General features: G+C 41.8%; 1 protein-coding gene and 1 long non-coding RNA gene across 4 annotated transcripts in view; one reads left to right on the top strand and one right to left on the bottom strand.

The window, feature by feature from the left end:
- LOC114571030 (myocyte-specific enhancer factor 2C) overlaps window positions 1–3,622 on the top strand; it is a 77,506-nt gene extending 73,884 nt beyond the window's left edge. For all 3 annotated transcript variants that reach the window (XM_028601795.1, XM_028601793.1, XM_028601794.1), the window contains 2 exons: window positions 1,323–1,446; window positions 2,983–3,622. In XM_028601795.1, coding sequence (XP_028457596.1) covers window positions 1,323–1,446; window positions 2,983–3,298 — 440 coding nt within the window. In that variant the 3' untranslated portion in view covers window positions 3,299–3,622. The remainder of the gene's footprint in view (window positions 1–1,322; window positions 1,447–2,982) is intronic.
- LOC114571033 (uncharacterized) overlaps window positions 1–23,417 on the bottom strand; it is a 40,093-nt gene that overhangs the window by 1,780 nt on the left and 14,896 nt on the right. The gene's annotated exons all lie outside the window — the stretch shown is intronic.

Raw genomic sequence — 23,417 nt, 5'->3', positions numbered from 1 at the left:
GGTCCCCATAAAGCCCCCAAAAAAGTAACTTAGCCATCAAAGATAAAAAGCAACAAAACCATTGGGAAAAAGCGCCAGAAAAGGCCCCAAAAACGTTGGAAAAAGGCACCAAAAGCATCTGCAAAAGTGACAAAAACTTCAGAAAAAGCAACCAGGCAGGCCAAAATTTATTGTGAACCTAAATTGATATGCGTTTGGCCTGCGGGCCTCGAGTTTGACACGTGATGTAGACTAAAACGCCAATGGTTCCACAATGTCGAAGTGAACCTAACTGCACTCAATGCAGGGTCCACTAGTGTTGCAATGATGCTATTGAATGACTCAGGTAGTCTACACCAGGGGTCACCAACACGAGGCCCGTGGGCACCAGGTAGTCCCCAAGGACCACATGAGTAGCCCTCAGGCCTGTTCTAAAAATGAAAATGTATATTATCTGTTTCCCACCTTGTTAAGGCATTTTTGATAATTATTGTGAGAAATCATTAACATGATCAGTGTCTCCACATAGATGAGCATCATTAATCATTAATAATCATATATAACTAAAGGCAAAAAGAGTGTATCAAACTGGTAGCCCTTCGTATGACTCAATACCCATGAAGTAGCTCTCAGTTTAGAAAAGGTTGGTGACCACTGGGCTACACATACAGTACAGGCCAAAAGTTTGAACACACCTTCTCATTCAAATGCATTTCCTTTTTATTTTCCTGACTATTTACATTGTAGATTCTCACTGAAGGCATCAAAACTATGAATGAACACATATGGAATTATGTACTTAACAAAAAAGTGTGAAATAACTGAAAACATGTCTTATATTTTAGATTCTTCAAAGTAGCCACCCTTTGCTTTTTTATTAATAAGGGAAAAACTTCCACTAATGAACCCTGACAAAGCACACCTGTGAAGGTAAAACCATTTCAGGTGACTACCTCATGAAGCTCATTGAGAGAACACCAAGGGTTTGCAGAGTTATCAAAAAAAGCAAAGGGTGGCTACTTTGAAGAATCTAAAATATAAGACATGTTTTCAGTTATTTCACACTTTTTTGTTAAGTACATAATTCCATATGTGTTCATTCATAGTTTTGATGCCTTCAGTGAGAATCTACAATGTAAATAGTCTTGAAAATAAAGAAACATTGAATGAGAAGGTGTGTCCAAACTTTTGGCCTGTACTGTACATCTGTACATGAGATTCCTGAGTACAGCAGGACAGGTGGATACATTAACACAACAGTAACCACAACAACACCAGAGGCTCCGTCTCATGTGGGGTAATTAATGACATTAGTGTGGGTTTTTTTCTCCCCCCTCCCTCAGAGTTCTCCCTCAGCAGTGATCTCTCCTCTCTGTCTGGCTTCGGAGGTTCTGGTCTTGGATCGGTCACATGCTGGCAGCAACAGCAGATCCAGAACCTGCAGCACTCAGCGCTCGGACACATGGGGTGAGGACCTGAGCGTGTTATTGTCCAACATGGCTTTCAGACGAAGAAACTAAACAAGTCTGCACAAAATATCTGCTCTCATGTCCATTATGACGGTCCTCTTCAGAGACCTGTCTTCACCCTGTTGTTAGAGAAAGACCCACAGAGGGAAACAGGGGAGGGGCTGCACAGTTAATCACAATTAGGTATTATCCTCATCTCGTGCAGCCCTAGTTGGAGGGGGAGAAACAGAGCTACAGGGTTAGAGGGAGGAGGAGAGAGAGAGAGGGTTAGAGAGAGAGAGTGAGAGAGAAAGCAGATGTTCCCTTGGTCTGAGATCAATCCTGCAGTCTTCATCGTGCTGATGTCCCTTCTCTCTCTAACCCTCTCTCTAACCCTCCCTCTCTCTCTAACCCTGTCTCTAACCCTCCCTCTCTCTAACCCTGTCTCTAACTCTCTCTCTCTAACCCTCCCTCCCTCTCTCTAACCCTCCCTCTCTCTAACCCTGTCTCTAACCCTCCCTCTCTCTAACCCTGTCTCTAACTCTCCCTCCCTCTCTCTAACTCTAACCCTGTCTCTAACTCTAACCCTCTCTCTCTCTCTCACCCTGTCACTAACTCTCTCTCTAACTCTAACCCTCCCTCTCTCTCTCTCTCACCCTCTCTCTCTAACCCTGTCTCTAACTCTCTCTCTCTAACCCTGTCTCTAACTCTCTCTCTCTAACCCTGTCTCTAACTCTCTCTCTCTCTAACCCTCCCTCTCTCTGACCCTGTCTCTCTCTCTCCCTCTAACTCTAACCCTCTCTCTAAGGGCCGTTACAGAGTCAACGCGAGCAACGCGAACAAGCAATGCGAGTGACGCGCTCCCTTTCATAGTCTAAACAGCGGACGCAAGTAGACGCAAGCGTCACGGACGATGCGTGAAATGCAATACACCGCCCACGCAACAGGGGGCAGCAGAGTGCTCCACGGTGTTCGGTCGGCAGAGCCAGACCCTCCCGGAGAGTGGCTCTCGTCAGGGAGCAGCTGGCTGGCTGACTTCTTTTTATCAGATGCTGGCGTGTTTCCCCACCAGTAGAGTGTACTACGATTGGGTAGCACTGACCAATACATTTAGCAGGTTTAGCAGGTTTTAAAAATATATAAATACATTTGGGTCTCTCTCTCTCTCCTGCTGTACGCTATTTCAGCCTCTTGAGGAGGGCACACAGCATAGACACACACAGAACGTTGATACATACCGAAAAATGTGACTCGGTAGTCCTATGTTTGATGAATTTGCTCTGCTAAGTTGATTCAATATTTTTTGATAATGTAGAATATAGTATCCTATATTTAAATATAGGGCACTACTACAATACATGCAGTGTCGCCCCCACAGACAACGATAGTATTGTGCGCGCAGCGTCGCGTATCAAAAACTAGGGCGACACATTTGGCTACGCATCGACGCATAATGGCGGCCGAAGCGTAGCGATGCGTAGCCTTGCGGACGCGTATGCGTACCGATGCGTTGACTCTGTAACGGCCCTAACCCTCCCTCTCTCTCGTCCTGCAGGAACTTGTGTCAGAACCTGAACGTCTCGTCCGGTCACCACGCCAACGTCAACATCAAGTCGGAGCCGGCCTCCCCTCCCCGAGACCGCCACCTCGCCATGATGGCGGCCGGCGGCTACCCCGGCGGCCGGGGCCCCAACGAGGCGGGCCGTTCCCCCGGCGACAGCGCGTCCAGCTGCGGGAGCTCGTACGAAGGCAGCGAGGAGCGCGAGGATCACCACGGCAACAACTACCTTCTCCAGCCTATGTCCAATCAGGAGGAGCGCCACAGCCAGACGGTCAAACGCATGAGGCTATCGGAGGGCTGGGCCACATGAGGGGAGCAGGAGGGCTGTTCGTAACGTTACCTTAGAGTATTAATATTATTATTATCATCATATTCTTCTTGTACCGAGTGTGGGTGTGCTTCTGTGTAACGTAACATGTACATGAGGGAGGGGAGCGTCGCTACCCGATGTGAGTCGATCGCAGATGTGAGTCGCGCATGCGTCACTTTGCGACAAGTAGCCTCCAATATACTGTCTATGGTTTTGAGCTAACACTAGCAATTAAACAATCATAGACAGCTAAAACGTTTTTTAAATGACTGCTGGCTAAGATGCTAACGGCGTTTTGAGCTAACGTTAGCACTCGAACAATCATAGATGGCTAAAACGTTTTTGAAATGACTGCTAGCTGCTGGCTGCAAGTTAGCAATCAAACAATCATAGACAGCTAAAACGTTTTTTAAATGACTGCTAGCTAAGATGCTAACAGAGTTTTGAGTCAACGTTAGCCATCAAGTAGCCTACTAGATGCTAACGGAGTTTTGAGCTAACGTTAGCACTCGAACAATCATAGATGGCTAAAACGTTTTTGAAATGACTGCTAGCTGCTGGTTGCAAGTTAGCAATCAAACACGACAAAGGCTGTCACTTGAATGGTGTTTTGAGCTAACGTTAGCACTCAAACAACCATAGTCAAGTCAAGTCAGCTTTATTGTCAGATGTGCTATACATGCATGGACATACGGCACAAATTAAATTTCAGTCCTCTCGGACCCCCGGTGCAAAATGCAATAAATAGGTTTCTATAAATTAAAAAAAAAGACAGCTAACACGTTTTTGAAATGATTTCCATGTTCTGTTATCGTACGTAAAGAGAAAAGTTTATTATTTTACGGATTTCAGTAAGACACGTTATGCCGTAAAACCGTTTAAATCTGAGCACGCACGACACACATCTGCACTCGACTCGCTTCGGGGCAGCGACGGGGAGAATCAGAAATGAATACAGTGACGGCCTTCTGCTGTATTTACAACATGTACTGTAGCTAGACGTGTACACCAGAGGAAATACTTCTGGTACAACTATTTATCAAACAGCTAAAAAAAGAAAGTACACTTCAGAGTGACAAAGTTCCTCACTGAAGAATGAAAACATTTCTTTGTCAATATTACGTTGACATACAACATTAAATCACGTCCGAGCCAGTAGAGCCAATCAGAGACGAGGATTTTTGACATCTGCCACTGTACTTTTACGTTTTAATATTTTTGTCACTTTTTCAGACAATTCTGACGCTCTTTTCTTTTCCAACGTATTTGTAGCTGGCTGAGGAACTTTTTGGGGGTCTTTATTAGGCCCAAAATGTAAGTGAGAAAACTACAGTATATAAGACACGCAATAATACAGTCAAAATATTTGACTTTTTCTCTTAAATGTCAAAAATCTCTACATGTCTGGCCTACATGTGATTCTCATTTTCCAGTGTGGCCCTCTGGGAAACTGAGTTTGACAACCCTGCATAGGGCTGGGCGATATGAACAAAATTAAATATCAAGATATTTTTGACCAAATACCTCGATATCGCTACCGCAGTGATATTGTAGTGTTGTTGCTGAGTGCTTTCACAAAATATTTACACAATGAGATTTTTGATAATCATCAGTAATGTGGACATCACTTTACTGTAATTCAGCCTTTAAAACCAGGAAAAGACACTTAGGATACTACGATATCCAAAATCTAAGACGATATCTAGTCTCATATCACGATATCGATAGAATATCGATATATTGCCCAGCTCTACCCCTGCATTAACTGGAACCGAAATTTGCGTTCTGATCCGGTCCGATTCCTATCAGGTTGCGTAGTGGAACTGGACTTCGGTACCCAACTCTAGTTAAAACCGTTTATCAGAGTGATTCTGATAAATTATTACTCGTCATATCAAATTATATTTTGTCCCTGAAGTTTTTTTCATGAAATACATCCTGAAAAAAACATGAGTAAAAGTGAAGGATTTGTACTTTTAGCAGTTTGATAAATGGCCGTCCAGGTAGTGGTCTGAGACGAACACGTACTGTAGTGCGTGTTCGTACTAAAACGCAGTTTGTCATGTACATGTATTGCTTGATTTGTGTGTGTGTGTGTGTGTGGGGCGGGGGGTGGGGTGGAGGGGGTCTACTAATAAAGTAAATAACATATGTTACATGCACATTCATGTATGTGCACGTATATGCAAACTAACAAAAAAAAGAAGGTAAAAGTGAAGAAGTCTGGTACTCTGAACGGTTTAATAACACACAGGATCGGGCATGCGGAGGTGAAGCACTCAGCCCACGCCATGTTGCAGGTTCAACATTATTTGCGCATATTTAAAACATATATCACATTTATATATGAATGTATGGAGGGTAAAGTGTGGCAAATAAAAACAGGTAGAGAGAGAGAGAGTGGGGGGGGGGGAAGTAGGGTAAGAAGAAGATGGAGATTTTTTAGGAGCCTGGTGAGATAAAGAGAAGAAAAGAGAGCTGAGGAGGTTTTTAATCGAGTGATGAGAAGGTTATTTGCAACAGGTTGCATAGAAGAGAAGTTTCACTTGATGTGGAAACGCTTCTCAGAGTTTAGGGAATAATCTGCAGAGCTGTGTTAGCTAACACGCAGGATTTTAAGCAAACTGTAATCCAGATACACAAAACTATGGAAGCAAAGAAAGCAAGCCGCCAGGATTTCTCTTAGGTTCGGCTACACGCTTGGCTGCGTGGCGTGTACGTTCATATTTGGGCTCCCATGGTAACAGGTTTGAGCGTGCACGCTGCATGCGTGACACGCACGGCTCAGGCGCCGCTCGTGCATGCTAGAAATAGAACCGACGCCTATTTTTCACGCGACACACAAGTGTGTTGGAAGCATTTCCAGGCAAAATAGAATAGGAGAAGATGTTTATATGTCATTTAGACAGTAATACATATTAATAAATGGACATGTTGATGTCTGAAAGTCTCGAGGTTTTGATATAAATGCAGATATATAAATGTAATTAAAAAAAATGTATATACATATATTAAATATACAGTACAGGCCAAAAGTTTGGACACACCTTCTCATTCAATGGGTTTCTTTATTTTCATGACTATTTACATTGTAGATTCTCACTGAAGGCATCAAAACTATGAATGAACACATATGGAATTATGTACTTAACAAAAAAGTGTGAAATAACTGAAAACATGTCTTATATTTTAGATTCTTCAAAGTAGCCACCCTTTGCTTTTTTTGATAACTCTGCAAACCCTTGGTGTTCTCTCAATGAGCTTCATGAGGTAGTCACCTGAAATGGTTTTACCTTCACAGGTGTGCCTTGTCAGGGTTAATTAGTGGAAGTTTTTCCCTTATTAATAAAAAAGCAAAGGGTGGCTAATTTGAAGAATCTAAAATATAGTTTTGATGCCTTCAGTGAGAATCTACAATGTAAATAGTCATGAAAATAAAAAGGAAACTCATTGAATGAGAAGGTGTGTCCAAACTTTTGGCCTGTACTGTATGTCATTTAGACACAAATATATATATATATATATTAATTAATGACATTTTGATGTCTGAAAGTCTCAAGGTTTTGATTTAAATGCAGATATATAAGTATATATAAAAAAATATATATATTTTGTAATATGTCACCTGTTGATACAGAAGGAAATATTCTGGAGCCTATTTTGCCGTCAATACTGCCGACTTTGTCTTTGCTGTAATCAGATCAGTATATTTATGTTTAACATGGTATTTCATTTTATCAAAGGGAAACATACGTGTGTCGAAGTGTACATCGCTAGCAGCAGCAGCAGCTAGCAAGACATGTGGCAAGCCATAGGAAACGCCACGCAGCCAGCGTGTAGCCGACCTCATACGATTCTGAATAACTCCAGATTTACCACTACTGAATACTACGACCGTGATATGTGTGTACGGAGACATGAATTACTGGAATTGTTGGGTCTTTGTAAATTATAGAGTGTGGTCTAGACCTACTCTATCTGTAAAGTGTCCTGAGATGAACTCTTCTTACGATTTGATACTATAAACAAAACTGAATTGAACATGTTAGCAAAAGTCTGTCAGAAGTCAGAAGAAGTAGGACCCTGGATGTTTTAATAAAGACATAAAAACTCAAAAGGTAAAGAGGATTACATTTTATTACGAATAATTAGGAATGGAAAACTATCGACCATTACCTCGTCGTCCTTCTGGGGACGAAATTGAAAATGCTAAAAAAAATTTGGTGCTTTTTCGGTCGTTTTTATTTGATGATTTTTGGCGCTTTTTAAAACATTTTTGTCCCTTCTTTTCAACATTTTATTTTTTTATTTTTCTTTTAAAGTTAGAATATTTCAATAAAGTTATATTCAAAGTATTCTGTAAGGGTTTCTTTTAAGACCTTGTGTTGTCTCCCCGGTGACCGCGCAACGTTTTGTTATTCTGGGTCTAAAATTAAAACTATTTGGTCGTCTTTTTCAACACTTTTGTCGCATTTCTCGAAGTTTTTTCGACATTTTTGGGACTTTTTTTTTTGTCACGTTTTTGTCGATTTTTTTCAATGTTTTATTTATTTTTTTCAAACGCTATGAAATTGAATTAAACTCCCACATTCAATGAAAGTAGTGAACTTATCATTCATTTTACTTGTGAAGCGCGTTGTAGAGAACCATCCACGTTATATTTATAGATTTTCTTTTGACAATTTGGTTGAAAGAAACCCAAATTTCTGACTTTTTGAAAAAGGACAACAGGAGGGCTAAACACATTTTGAATTGAAAAATAAATAATCTTGGCCTTTATTTGCTTCCATACAGACACAACCTGCATTATTTGTGGTTTTTAACAGACAGACAGAACTCGTCCAAACTTGAGTTTTTAATAAACTTCAATCATGGCCTTGTTGTTATGCACGGAGAGAGCGAGAGAGAGAGTTAGCCGTTAGCTTAGCATTCAGAGTGGGGATCGCACTCCGGTAAAAAGCCATATCCAACAGGACAGTGATGCTTTGCTGCACAAAGTTTATATAGCGTTATGTTTTTGAACTGTTTGTTATATCAAATTGATATTCTTGGATGTCTGCGGCTCTATTTAATAACATAAAAGTAATATAATAATTAAAAAGCACAGACATTTTCTATTTAACATTCAGGGAGATATTAAGTCAGCTGGAAGTTTAGAATTCACATTTAAAGTTCAGCGGGTGTCAGAGCAACGAATCACAAAAGGACAATTATTAAAATACACTCTATTTACAGAGGTGGAAGAGTATTTACAGTCCAAGAAATATATCCTACTTAAAGTACAGACGTTTATCAGCTAAATGAGAGGGGGAAACGCCAGAGCAGGGGGAATGAGAGGGAGAAACGCCAGAGCAGGGGGAATGAGATGAGAGGGGGAAACGCCAGAGCAGGGGGGAATGAGAGGGGGAAACACCAGATACCAGAGCAGGGGGAATGAGAGGGGGAAACGCCAGAGCAGGGGGAATGAGATGAGAGGGGGAAACGCCAGAGCAGGGGGAATGAGATGAGAGGGGGAAACGCCAGAGCAGGGGGAATGAGAGGGGGAAACACCAGATACCAGAGCAGGGGGAATGAGAGGGGGAAACGCCAGAGCAGGGGGAATGAGATGAGAGGGGGAAACGCCAGAGCAGGGGGAATGAGAGGGAGAAGCACCAGACACCAGAGCAGGGGGAATGAGAGGGGGAAACGCCAGATACCAGAGCAGGGGGAATGAGAGGGGGAAACACCAGACACCAGAGCAGGGGGAATGAGAGGGGGAAACGCCAGAGCAGGGGGAATGAGATGAGAGGGGGAAACGCCAGAGCAGGGGAATGAGAGGGAGAAGCACCAGAGCAGGGGGAATGAGAGGGGGAAACGCCAGAGCAGGGGGAATCAGATAAGAGGGGGAAACACCAGAGCAGGGGGAATGAGATGAGAGGGGGAAATGCCAGACCAGGGGGAATGAGATGAGAGGGAGAAACGCCAGAGCAGGGGGAATGAGATGAGAGGGGGAAACGCCAGAGCATTTAAAAGGAATTTAAGTTATCATATAAATGTAGTGAAGTAGTGGCCGGGTTGGCTCAGTGGTAGAGCAGGCGCACATATACTGAGAGGTTTATGCCTCCACGCAGAGGTCAAGGGTTCGAGTTCGACCTGTGGTGATTTCCTGCATGTTTTCTCTCTCTCTCTCACCCCTTTCTCACCTAGCTGTCCTGTCAAATTAAAGGCAGAAAAGCCCCCAAAAAAATCTTTAAATGTAGTAAAGTAAAATCTACCATTGATCCCTCTGAGATGTAGTGGAGTAGACGTAGAAATGGGCTACTGGAGTAAATGTACTTCCAACTCTGTATATATTTGTGCTGTAACTCTACAAAAACATTCTGGACATTTTTAATAATTTGTGCCTTGTACCTAAAAACTGACACCCGCCACAATAAGAGCCCGAACAGTCGCTTACTGATATCCACGGTGTGTTTTTAAAGAGACGGAGAGGTGGCTGAGGGCTGTTCACATTTGAATATTTTGGTTTAAAAACTGTATATTTGGAGCTTAAACCCCTCAGCTACAGTGTGTTTGTGTTTGTGCTAAATCTGCGACTAAATTCACTAATTTTACTAAAATAAAAATAGAAGCTGCTCTAGTTTAAAGGTCCCATGACATGGTGCTCTTTGGATGCTTTTATATAGACCTCAGTGGTCCCCTAATACTGTATCTGAAGTCTCTTTTATATAGACCTTAGTGGTCCCCTAATACTGTATCTGAAGTCTCTTTTATATAGGCCTTAGTGGTCCCCTAATACTGTATCTGAAGTCTCTTTTATATAGGCCTTAGTGGTCCCCTAATACTGTATCTGAAGTCTCTTTTATATAGACCTTAGTGGTCCCCTAATACTGTATCTGAAGTCTCTTTTATATAGACCTTAGTGGTCCTCTAATACTGTATCTGAAGTCTCTTTTATATAGACCTTAGTGGTCCCCTAATACTGTATCCAAAGTCTCTTTCCCGAAATTCAGCCTTGGTGCAGAATTACAGCCACTAGAGCCAGTCCCACAATGAGCTTTGAGCTCATGATGCCTCTCTGATGATGAGAAAGGGGAGGTAACCTTGCCCCTTATGACCTCATAAAGAGAAGATTCCTGATTGGTCCATCTGAGCTTTCATTTTTTCAAAGGCAGAGCAGGATACCCAGGGCTCGGTTTACACCTATCACCATTTCTAGCCACTGGGGGACCATAGGCAGGCTGGGGGAACTCATATTAATGTTAAAAAACCTCATAAAGTGAAATTGTCATGCCATGGGACCTTTAAAAACAACAACTGCCAGTTAGTTATAAAGTGTTGGGGGAGAAAAGGGTAGAGCCCAGTTGTGTTTTTCTTTCTGCACTCCTTTTCTTTTACGATGACCGTGATGTCTCCGGGTTGGTCGGCTTCCAGCTCAGATTAACTGCACTACAGCCGAAGGGTTTTTTGGTTTTCGTTTTTTATAACCCGGACCATATTTTCCAATGTTTAGCGTCTAAGTGACTGATGGGAACAACATCTTTGAGATTGGTTCCGTATTAAGCGAGACAAGCTGCAATGTAACGGTAAACCATGAAATGTTTTTGCCGCTGACAGGCTCAGATTATTATTCTAAGGTCCTTTTTTGTTTAACATGAAACAGCCCTGAAATCACCATCGCCAAACCCACCAGACTTCATGTAAATAATCAGCATTTTTATCATCGTAAGACACACTTCATTCAGAGTCGACAGAAACAAAATTAATTTATCCTGATTATTTACATGGAGTCTGGTGGAGATATGCTGGCTCTATACACGCTAAAAGTCCTGATTATTTACATGGAGTCTGGTGGAGATATGCTGGCTCTATATACGCTAAAAGTCCTGATTATTTACATGGAGTCTGGTGGAGATATGCTGGCTCTATACACGCTAAAAGTCCTGATTATTTACATGGAGTCTGGTGGAGATATGCTGGCTCTATATACGCTAAAAGTCCTGATTATTTACATGGAGTCTGGTGGAGATATGCTGGCTCTATATACGCTAAAAGTCCTGATTATTCACATGGAGTCTGGTGGAGATATGCTGGCTCTATATACGCTAAAAGTCCTGATTATTTACATGGAGTCTGGTGGAGATAGGCTGGCTCTATATACGCTAAAAGTCCTGATTATTTACATGGAGTCTGGTGGAGATATGCTGGCTCTATATACGCTAAAAGTCCTGATTATTTACATGGAGTCTGGTGGAGATATGCTGGCTGTATACACGCTAAAAGTCCTGATTATTTACATGGAGTCTGGTGGCAATATACTGGCTCTATACACGCTAAAAGTCCTGATTATTTACATGGAGTCTGGTCATAAAAGTGGCAAAACATTGAGTAAAGCATCCGAAACATTAAATCATAGTGCCTAAAGCATTGAGAAAAAAAAAAACTCTGCATAAACCGCCGGAAAAAGCAGCAAAATTTTTAAAAAAGCAACAGAAACTAGGTGGGCCTAAAGAAGTTTAAAAAATAAAAAGACACAAAACAGTAAAATAGGGTCCAGGTTGGAAAAAACAAACAAAGTCAGCGTTTAAGGAAGCTGAAGGAGCGGAGAGCCAGGAGCTCGTCCTCAGGCCGTGTGTGTGTGGGGGGCAGACTGTAAACTAACCAAAGGTTTTTTTTGGGGGGTTTGATTCTTTCATTTTAGTAACTGCCTGGACTTGTACCTGAAAAACGCCCTGTTGAAATCCCATTTTATTTGGGTCTGACACAAGTGAGTGTCCCCTGGGCTGCATCTTCTCCCCTTCTTCACATGTGCTTCTAATCACCCTGAGTTAAATACCCTAAAAAAGAGAGATTGTTAGCGGCATAAGCTGGCCTTTTGTCGCCACTTGGAGACAATGTTTCTCAGAAGAAAAACAAGGTGCGGGGTCAGAGATCATGTACAGCACCTCCCTCACTCAGAAATGTGGTAGTTTGGTTGTATTTTGCAGAAAAATCTACAAAAATAAAAACTGTTAAAAATGTCTCTGTGTGGTTTGTCGTCATTGCTTCTTCAGCTTATTTAGATCAGTATTTTTCAACCTTTTTTTTGAGCCACGGCACATTTTGTACATTAAAAAAAATCCCGCGCCACACCACCAACCAAAAATGTTACAAAATGACACATCGTAACCTAATAAGATCAGAATCTGCATTTTTCCATTTATAAAAATGTATCCATCAGGCTTACATCGATGATCTCGGCCCTACTGCTTACATCCAAGGGGGTGAGCTTCGCTTCAGAACTCAAACCTCCTGTGGCGCCATTTTGTTGCTACCTGGCCATCACCTCCCGTTAGCATCCCATTGACTCCCATTTATTTTGGCGCCACTTTGACAGAGAATAACTTTACATCTGAAGCGTTTAAAGACTATTTGTCCGTTGTTTATTTTTAAAGTAACACGACAATGTATAAAAGGCTCCATTACCTTGTACCTCACGTTATGGCTCCGTAGCAGACGCTTTTATAAAAATAGGCTAACGATTGGGCCATAACCACGAGACTTACTGTCACACAGTAGAGGAATTACCGTATAGTACAGGAGAAGCTCTCTCAGATTTCTCTCGGCACAGCTACCAGAAGACTTCACACTTTCAGACACGTTGCTCACGTCACATCTACGTCTTCAAGCTCAGTTGGAGGCTGCTCAGTAACACTCAGCCAGCACCGGGAAAGAGACTTCTGATATCCTTCACTGGTCTCTGTCCAGAGACACGGGGTCTGGTGGTCCATTGTATATACTGTCTATGCTTACATCCTGTCACTGTCACCAGGTGGCAGTACTTCTATTGTCTTGAATCAACGAGGTCATTATTGCGCTATACTGCCACCTACTGACACAGAATAGTAATTCATTTCTCTGCCAGTCATCACATTGCAGGCACAGATGCGCAACAATGGAAAATTATTTGCAGTAATTTATTGGACCAATTAAGTAAAATCGGATAATTTCCCACGGCACACAGGACGATCTCTCACGGCACAGTGGTTGAAAATCACTGATTTAGATAATGAATGAATGGGTTTGAGTCATTTCCCACAGATTAAAAGGCAATTTGTTGCGGGTGTGGGGGGTGAGATACTTATTTTCGTAAAAATCCAGTTAATAATTGATTACTAATTACTAAAACTCATGAAGCTCATTGAGAGAACACCAAGGGTTTGCAGAGTTATCAAAAAAAGCAAAGGTTGGCTACTTTGAAGAATCTAAAATATAAGACATGTTTTCAGTTATTTCACACTTTTTTGTTAAGTACATAATTCCATATGTGTTCATTCATAGTTTTGATGCCTTCAGTGAGAATCTACAATGTAAATAGTCATGAAAATAAAAAGGAAATCCATTGAATGAGAAGGTGTGTCCAAACTTTTGGCCTGTACTGTATGTGGACACACTGATCATGTTAATGATTTCTCACAGTAATTATCAACAATGACTTAACAAGGTGGGAAACAGATATTATCAATATTCAATTTTCATTTTCATTTTCATCTTAGTGGCCTGAGGGCTACTCATGTATCCCTCAGGCCAATAAAAGTGGCGTATGTATGACACGCCAATTCATATGCCGTTTTCGTGTGTTATCAATACTCGCTTTTTAGCGTGTTTGTCAATGCAGTTAGGCCACCATTGACCTACATTACCTGTGAATTTTCGCCGTAGCGAGTAGTATGAAAGGACGGAAGTCCACCGGGTTCGCGTCGCGCGTGTGTCAATCAAGTGTCCCATGACATGGTGCTCTTTCGATGCTTTTATATAGGCCTTAGTGGTCCCCTAATACTGTATCTGAAGTCTCTTTTATATAGGCCTTAGTGGTCCCCTAATACTGTATCTGAAGTCTCTTTTATATAGACCTTAGTGGTCCCCTAATACTGTATCTGAAGTCTCTTTTATATAGACCTTAGTGGTCCCCTAATACTGTTTCTGAAGTCTCTTTTATATAGACCTTAGTGGTCCCCTAATACTGTATCTGAAGTCTCTTTTATATAGACCTTGGTGGTCCTCTAATACTGTATCTGAAGTCTTTTTTATATAGACCTTAGTGGTCCTCTAATACTGTATCTGAAGTCTCTTTTATATAGACCTTGGTGGTCCTCTAATACTGTATCTGAAGTCTTTTTTATATAGACCTTAGTGGTCCTCTAATACTGTATCTGAAGTCTCTTTTATATAGACCTTAGTGGTCCCCTAATACTGTATCTGAAGTCTCTTTTGTATAGACCTTAGTGGTCCCCTAATACTGTATCTGAAGTCTCTTTTATATAGACCTTAGTGGTCCCCTAATACTGTATCTGAAGTCTCTTTTATATAGACCTTAGTGGTCCCCTAATACTGTATCTGAAGTCTCTTTTATATAGACCTTAGTGGTCTCCTAATACTGTATCTTAAGTCTCTTTTATATAGACCTTAGTGGTCCCCTAATACTGTATCTGAAGTATCTTTTGTATAGACCTTAGTGGTCCCCTAATACTGTATCTGAAGTCTCTTTTATATAGACCTTAGTGGTCCCCTAATACTGTATCTGAAGTCTCTTTTATATAGACCTTAGTGGTCCCCTAATACTGTATCTGAAGTCTCTTTTATATAGACCTTAGTGGTCCTCTAATACTGTATCTGAAGTCTCTCTCTCATGGGTGGGCCAAATTCTCCTCCCCTTTTCGGTCTAAACATCATACCCAGATTAAAAGTGGTACAGCTTCCATATACTGTGACACTCTGGGGTGTGCCTGACATCACTGGAAAGTTGATTGATGTGGGTGTGTTTGTGTATTTGAGAAGTGTTGTATTTTGGTAGTTTTTTGGCTTTTTTCTTTGCACTTTTCAAATGGAAATAAAAAAATAACGCACAGACATATCTGTAGAAAAAACATATAAAATAAATGTTTGAGTCCTTTAGCTTCTGAATTGTTTCTGTAGTAAGCTGAGACGTGTGGCTAATGCCCTGAGTTGTCTGTCACCTGTCAGATGTGTTTACAGCAGTGTATTCTAATCATTTTACAGATGTATGACTTGGACGGAAATAAAAAAAAAAAAACTCCAATCTAGCCTCTGTAACTCTGTCAGTAAGGCCTAGAATCACCCTGACACTTATAACAAAAAATTGAGTGTTACCTTTCCAATGATATCAGGCACACCCCCCGAGTGTCAAAGTATATGGGAGCTGTACCACTTTTAATTTGGGTGTGACGTAGGGCTGGGAAAAAAATCTATTTGATTTAAAAATCGAGTTGGTAGGTCAAATCGATTCATATTTTCAAAAAAGTTTTTTGATTTTTTTTTTTTAATCCAAATACAGTATAAATAATTTGGATGTTTAAAAATCTTTGTTGCACACTGCACAGTGACTTTTCACTTAGAGAAAGGGTTTGCCTTTGCAATTTTGTTTATGTTGATGCACTTTAATTAAATAACATAAATATATATTTTTAAAATATATTTACAGTTCGCAGTTATTTTGTTTTAAATGGAAGGGGGGTGGGGGATAGGGGGGATCGAATCGAAAATCGAGTTTTTTAGGGAAACAAATTGCCCAGCTCTAGTATGACGTTTAGACCAAAAAGCATGGATTCTGTCTACAACATTGGAGAACCCTTTGGCAATTATGTAAACACATAATGTAATCTGAAAACTGCTGCCCTGGTTAAAAACACAATGCAACCGATCTCAGCTGGTGTTCTGTCTGTAATGGAGTGGAATGGACATTTCTAAGTGACCCCCAAACTTTTGACCGGTACTGTAAACAGCAGCTTTGCCAACGAGCTCATACAATTCAGATCATTGATGTGTGAGCAAGACAAGTCGCCATCAAAGATGCTGAACGCAGTAATCCGTCTTCCCTAATGTACACGGGGCCTTGAGGATGTTTCTCACTTTGCCAGTGACAAACTGTGAAGGGGAGCGCTCATTTTCCCACATGGCGAGAATTAAAAATGAACTGAGAACAAGGATGAGTCAACAGCGCTTGAACTCTCTGGCAATAGAGTCGGATGTTGTCAAAGATTTTGTGCCCAGGGGCCCCTCAGGGGCTTTTTGGGGAAACACTGATCCACATTTTTCCCCATTTTCAACTGATCCATTCATCCAGAAAATAATCCACACATTAATTGACGAGGGCTGGGTACAGGACAGGCGTTCATGTCCTGAAGAAGTTAAGGAGAAAACGCAAGACTTTCACCCAGCAAACAGGTGTTCATGTCCTGAAGAAGTTAAGGAGAAAACACAAGACTTTCACCCAGGAAACAGGTGTTCATGTCCTGGAAGAAGTTAAGGTAGAAAACACAAGACTTTCACCCAGGAAACAGGTGTTCATGTCCTGAAGAAGTTAAGGAGAAAACACAAGACTTTCACCCAGGAAACAGGTGTTCATGTCCTGAAGAAGTTAAGGAGAAAACACAAGACTTTTACCCAGCAAACAGGTGTTCATGTCCTGAAGAAGTTAAGGTAGAAAACACAAGACTTTCACCCAGGAAACAGGTGTTCATGTCCTGGAAGAAGTTAAGGAGAAAACGCAAGACTTTCACCCAGGAAACAGGTGTTCATGTCCTGGAAGAAGTTAAGGAGAAAACACAAGACTTTCACCCAGGAAACAGGTGTTCATGTCCTGAAGAAGTTAAGGAGAAAACACAAGACTTTTACCCAGCAAACAGGTGTTCATGTCCTGGAAGAAGTTAAGGAGAAAACGCAAGACTTTCACCCAGGAAACAGGTGTTCATGTCCTGGAAGAAGTTAAGGAGAAAACGCAAGACTTTCACCCAGCAAACAGGTGTTCATGTCCTGAAGAAGTTAAGGAGAAAACACAAGACTTTCACCCAGGAAACAGGTGTTCATGTCCTGGAAGAAGTTAAGGAGAAAACAAGACTTTCACCCAGGAAACAGGTGTTCATGTCCTGGAAGAAGTTAAGGTAGAAAACACAAGACTTTCACCCAGGAAACAGGTGTTCATGTCCTGAAGAAGTTAAGGAGAAAACACAAGACTTTCACCCAGGAAACAGGTGTTCATGTCCTGAAGAAGTTAAGGAGAAAACACAAGGCTTTCACCCAGGAAACAGGTGTTCATGTCCTGGAAGAAGTTAAGGAGAAAACGCAAGACTTTCACCCAGGAAACAGGTGTTCATGTCCTGGAAGAAGTTAAGGAGAAAACGCAAGACTTTCACCCAGGAAACAGGTGTTCATGTCCTGAAGAAGTTAAGGTAGAAAACACAAGACTTTCACCCAGGAAACAGGTGTTCATGTCCTGAAGAAGTTAAGGAGAAAACACAAGACTTTCACCCAGGAAACAGGCGTTCATGTCCTGAAGAAGTTAAGGAGAAAACACAAGACTTTCACCCAGCAAACAGGTGTTCATGTCCTGGAAGAAGTTAAGGAGAAAACGCAAGACTTTCACCCAGGAAACAGGTGTTCATGTCCTGGAAGAAGTTAAGGAGAAAACACAAGACTTTCACCCAGGAAACGGGTGTTTATGTCCTGGAAAAAGTTAAGGAGAAAACACAAGACTTTCACCCAGGCAACAGGTGTTCATGTCCTGAAGAAGTTAAGGAGAAAACGCAAGACTTTCGACCAGCAAACAGGTGCTCATGTCCTGAAGAAGTTAAGGAGAAAACGCAACACTTTCACCCAGGAAACAGGTGTTAATGTCCTGGAAGAAGTTAAGGAGAAAACACAAGACTTTCACCCAGGAAACAGGTGTTAATGTCCTGGAAGAAGTTAAGGAGAAAACACAAGACTTTCACCCAGGAAACAGGTGTTAATGTCCTGGAAGAAGTTAAGGAGAAAACACAAGACTTTCACCCAGCAAACAGGTGCTCATGTCCTGAAGAAGTTAAGGAGAAAACGCAAGACTTTCACCCAGGAAACAGGTGTTAATGTCCTGGAAAAAGTTGAGAAAACACAAGACTTTCACCCAGGAAACAGGTGTTAATGTCCTGGAAAAAGTTAAGGAGAAAACACAAGACTTTCACCCAGGAAACAGGTGTTAATGTCCTGGAAGAAGTTAAGGAGAAAACACAAGACTTTCACCCAGCAAACAGGTGCTCATGTCCTGAAGAAGTTAAGGAGAAAACACAAGACTTTCACCCAGCAAACAGGTGCTCATGTCCTGAAGAAGTTAAGGAGAAAACACAAGACTTTCACCCAGCAAACAGGTGCTCATGTCCTGAAGAAGTTAAGGAGAAAACGCAAGACTTTCACCCAGGAAACAGGTGTTAATGTCCTGGAAAAAGTTGAGAAAACACAAGACTTTCACCCAGGAAACAGGTGTTAATGTCCTGGAAAAAGTTAAGGAGAAAACACAAGACTTTCACCCAGGAAACAGGTGTTAATGTCCTGGAAGAAGTTAAGGAGAAAACACAAGACTTTCACCCAGGAAACAGGTGTTAATGTCCTGGAAGAAGTTAAGGAGAAAACACAAGACTTTCACCCAGCAAACAGGTGCTCATGTCCTGAAGAAGTTAAGGAGAAAACGCAAGACTTTCACCCAGGAAACAGGTGTTAATGTCCTGGAAAAAGTTGAGAAAACACAAGACTTTAACCCAGGAAACAGGTGTTAATGTCCTGGAAAAAGTTAAGGAGAAAACACAAGACTTTCACCCAGGAAACAGGTGTTCATGTCCTGGAAGAAGTTAAGGAGAAAACACAACACTTTCACCCAGAAAACATGTGTTCATGTCCTGAAGAAGTTAAGGAGAAAACACAAGACTTTCACCCAGGAAACAGGTGTTCATGTCCTGAAGAAGATCAGGAGAAAACACAAGACTTTCACCCAGGAAACAGGTGTTCATGTCCTGGAAGACGTTAAGGAGAAAACACAAGACTTTCACCCAGGAAACAGGTGTTCATGTCCTGGAAGAAATTAAGGAGAAAACACAAGACTTTCACACAGGAAACAGGTGTTCATGTCCCGGGAGTGCTACTTAAGGGGGCCACTGTTTAACCCCAATCCACAACAGAGCTACAGCTATAGAAATACAGCCACGTCAAGAGGTCTACAGACTGCTACAGCTACAGACTGACCACCAGGGGGCGCCAGAGACTGAAGAAACCCCACATCTTTCTCTATTAAAGCCTCTGAGCACCCACACACGTGATTTCAGTTATTCTGGCTGATTATAGCTCTTCTTAGGTTGAAGGTGGGCCAGATTGAGATGGGAATTTATTAGATCACAAATCTTTTCTACCAGTGAGAATGATAAAGCTGTCATTTGTCCTTCTCTATCGGTTGCAACAGAGCTAACAGGAGACTCAGGAAGATCAGTTGAGACACCCACACTGTCCTGGGAAGAGCTCCAATCAGCCAGATACACTGAAAACACCTGGGTAGGTGGTGCTGAGGGCCTTTAAATAATGCTGCTGAAGTGGGATTCTCAGATGTGTGTGCATGTCCCTTCAGATGGACGAAAGCCTGATTCAACGGAGGAAAATCCTGCAGAAAAAGTTCCAACAACTGCTGACATCGCAGAGTGTCCCAAAAAAACCAACAAGGACAGACTTCTCTAAAAGAGCATAAAAGAGAGTCTGACAGTAAACGCAACGAAACACGTGTCAATAGCGCCAAACATTTCAGAGATGGAGAGAAAATGTTGCTAATAGTGAAGCGAAGTAGAAAGTGACACAAAAAAAAAAAAGACTTCAGTGAAATACCTCAAAATCTGTTTTTGAGTACAGTACTTGAGTAAAAGCAGGGTTTTCCCGCCATTATAGGGGAAAGTGGGGTGAGTTGTGCCAGTTTTTACTCAAAGTGACTTTAAAGTGAAGCCATGACAGTAATGCCTTCAACTTAAGAATGTACATATATTTCAGGATGTGGTGCATCCCTGAGAACAATAACTTTGGATCTGAAATAAATTGTTTCAGAAATATAGCTTTTGGGAAAAAAAGTGGTCTCGTGGCACAACTTGCCCCAGATGCGGGGTAAGTTGTGCCTTTGGGGGGAATACGTTGGGGTAAATTGTGCCAGTGATTTCTGAAGTAAAACATAACATTTCAATGTTATGAACTGTAATGCTATATGAAAGCAAGACAAATGCAATACAAAATTACTCATTTAAGGTTTATTTAGATATTGTCACTCTATTAAACTGTTGGAATAAGTCATATTTTGTAGTTTGGGAAAACACAAAAAACTTAAATACACAATATGTGATATTTGTGAATCATTTCAGGCAAAAAGGCTTTGGCAATATATGCCTGTTTACATACATAGAATACTAATGTGGGTAGTTTCTTGAGGACCTCACCTCTAGGGATGACTCCTTCATCACTGGCACAACTTAACCCAGGCCCTTTGGCACAAATCACCCCAGACCCACAAGTTTGAAAAACTAGCATGATCCAGCACAGTTAAGAGCTAACATCATGCTAACTCTATAGACTCATTGTGTAGCCTGATAAAGCACTAAAACATGTGTGAAATCTTTTCAAACTTTTCTATAATTGTTCGGACTAAACAATCAAAAAACTTTAAATCATAGAAATTTTACTTTGAAAGGAAAAGAAAAAAAACAGTTTTATGGGCTAAAATGTGCTTACTTCTCATGCCATGTGACTCCCTTCTTTGGAGGATGAGTAAAAAGGATGGCTTTTCAAAATGATGTGTTCACATGACCAAATTATTCTATGGTTTTCCAAAAACAAGGGGTGGGCATCCCAACTAACTAAATGACTTGTCTCAGCTCTAAAGGCCCTGAGACACCAACCAGTCTCCCCGAGGTCCAAAATCTGCCTCAGATCTCACCGAAGAGACACAGAATTGAGCGTACGTTCTGCGCGTGCGCGAGACGTAATACGTCTCCGTCAACAGCAGCCGGCGCTAATCTGTAGCGTCGGCCCAAAAAATGAAAACCGGAAATGATGGACCGTGGGTCTGGCTTCTCCAGCCGACAGTAACCGGCGGCTCGTTCAGAATACGATCTCGTATATTACGAAAATAGTTCACTGAATCGGTCTTCATTTCAGATCGACAAAGGTCAGTTTGAGAGATTTTTGTCAGATTTTGAGAGGCGTTCGTCACTCATACCGCTCGCCATTCCCGGATTAGCTCTCCACCAATCAGATGGGTCGTTGAGTCAGACTGCCTGCCTTCCAACCTAGAAGGTCAGGTCGCCAAAAATGAACGCCAACGGCACGGGACACACCGAACAGACTCGAGTTACCGACCTCGCCAGACTGTCCGATTATCGGCTTGGTGTGTCAGCGCCTTAATGGTTGTAGTCCAGAGGTGTCAAACCCAACTTCCCAGAGGGCCACACTGGAAACTAAGAATCACATCAAGGGCCAGACATGTTTAGTTTATTCACATGCTTTTATTTTCATCGAAAAAGTCAAGGATCTTTTACTGGATTATTGCGTGTCTCATATAGCCTTCTCACTTACAGTTTGGTCCACATAAAGACCCAAAAAAGTAACTTAGCCATCAAAGAAAAAAAGCGACAAAAAATGTCGAAAAAAGCAACAAAAACATTGAAAAAAACGCCAGAAAAAGACCCCAAAAGTGTTGGAAAAAGTGGCAAAAACTTCAGAAAAAGCAACAAAAACTAGGCAGGCCAAAATCTTTTGTGAACCTAAATTGATATGCGGGCCGGGGGGGCCGCATTTGGCCCTCGGGCCTTCAGTTTGACACATGTTGTAGTCAGTCCCCAGTGGAAGTTTAATCGTTAAAGTGCCCATATTATGATCATTTTCAGGTTCATAATTGTATTTAGAGGTTATATCAGAATAGGTTTACATGGTTTAATTTTCAGAAATCAACACATTTTAGTTGTACTGCACATTGCTGCAGCTCCTCTTTTCACCTTGTGTTCAGTTCTCTGTTTTAGCTACAGAGTGAGACCTCTTTTCATCTTCTTTTTCTGTACTATCTTTGATTGTACTCGCACATGCTCAGTAGCTCAGATGTAGATCATGTCAGCTAGCTCCATAGACAGTAAAAGAAAGGCTGTTTCTCCAACTTCAGTCAGTTCCAAGGCAGGATCAGCTGGGAGACTTCTTCTAAACCAGGGAGCACATGGAAGTAGTTCTTTTGGAGACTATGGTGAACTTGTGTGTGTGTTGTAGCAGTGCTTTGCTATTGAGAACGAGGTTGCCGTTAGCCAGCTCGTTTCGGCTAGTGACGTAGAAAGTCGTGCAGATGTTGACCAGCTCACCAGGAGACTGAAGGCAGGACACATTCAGAAACCAGATCTCACTCAGAACACCATGGATGGATTTATTTCAAAGTCTGTATGTGTGTGGAAGCACCAGAGACACAAAATAATACCCCAAATCACCAGAAAAAGTGATTTTTTTTTTTTTCATAATATAGGCACTTTAAGCTTTTTAAGTGTTATTAATGTATTATCTGCTCTAGCTTCTCCAGTGTTTTAGACACAGCTACGGTCCTAATAAAAGGTCCAAAATGATGTGAAATTGCCTGTTTTTCATTGGAAAATGTCACATTTTCTTGGGGGGAGGACCCCTTAATCCACCCCTCCCCACGCTAAATACAGTCACTGTGTGTTCTGGCTGTGGGTTGTTGTGATGGTGAACTATTTCCTTGCTGAGCTCTTAAAGTACAAGCTGCTCATAAATCCCGTCTCACGGCTCTGATATGATATGCAGGACAGCTTGTGTTTATTTTTGGCAGTCTGGGTAATGTCTGTAGATTGTTGGCCGGCTGCGTGCACACAGACGGGATGCCAACATAAAGGGGGGAGGTTTCAGTTGCTGTTTTGACGCAGACGCACACACAGACACACACACACACACACACACACACACACACACACAGACACAGACACACACACACACACACACACACACAGACACACACAGACACACACAGACACGATATGTATCGCGATAGACACGTAATCAATATCAATAGAAAATGCGGCCGATAAAATGTTCGATAACTTGTTTTTCTTCATCAGAAGAAACCAGAGATTGTGAAGCAAGTTTGGTTGCATGAACAAAGGCCCTCACTCTCTGGTAACCTAGCAACGTAGGGAGGGACACTCTAACAGCCAATCATGTAACAGTATCATGTTTGATTGCGCCACATCGCTGTCTCGTGTTCTTCAATAACAGAACCGGCGTGGAGTGATAAGTGGAAAGTGAGTGCCGCAGCGAG

The sequence above is a fragment of the Perca flavescens genome, chromosome 16 (genome assembly GCF_004354835.1).
Source record: "Perca flavescens isolate YP-PL-M2 chromosome 16, PFLA_1.0, whole genome shotgun sequence".
NCBI classification, from domain to species: Eukaryota; Metazoa; Chordata; class Actinopteri; order Perciformes; family Percidae; genus Perca; species Perca flavescens.
The sequence above is the reverse complement of the archived record's forward strand: the minus strand, read 5'-3'. Positions and strand labels throughout refer to the sequence as shown.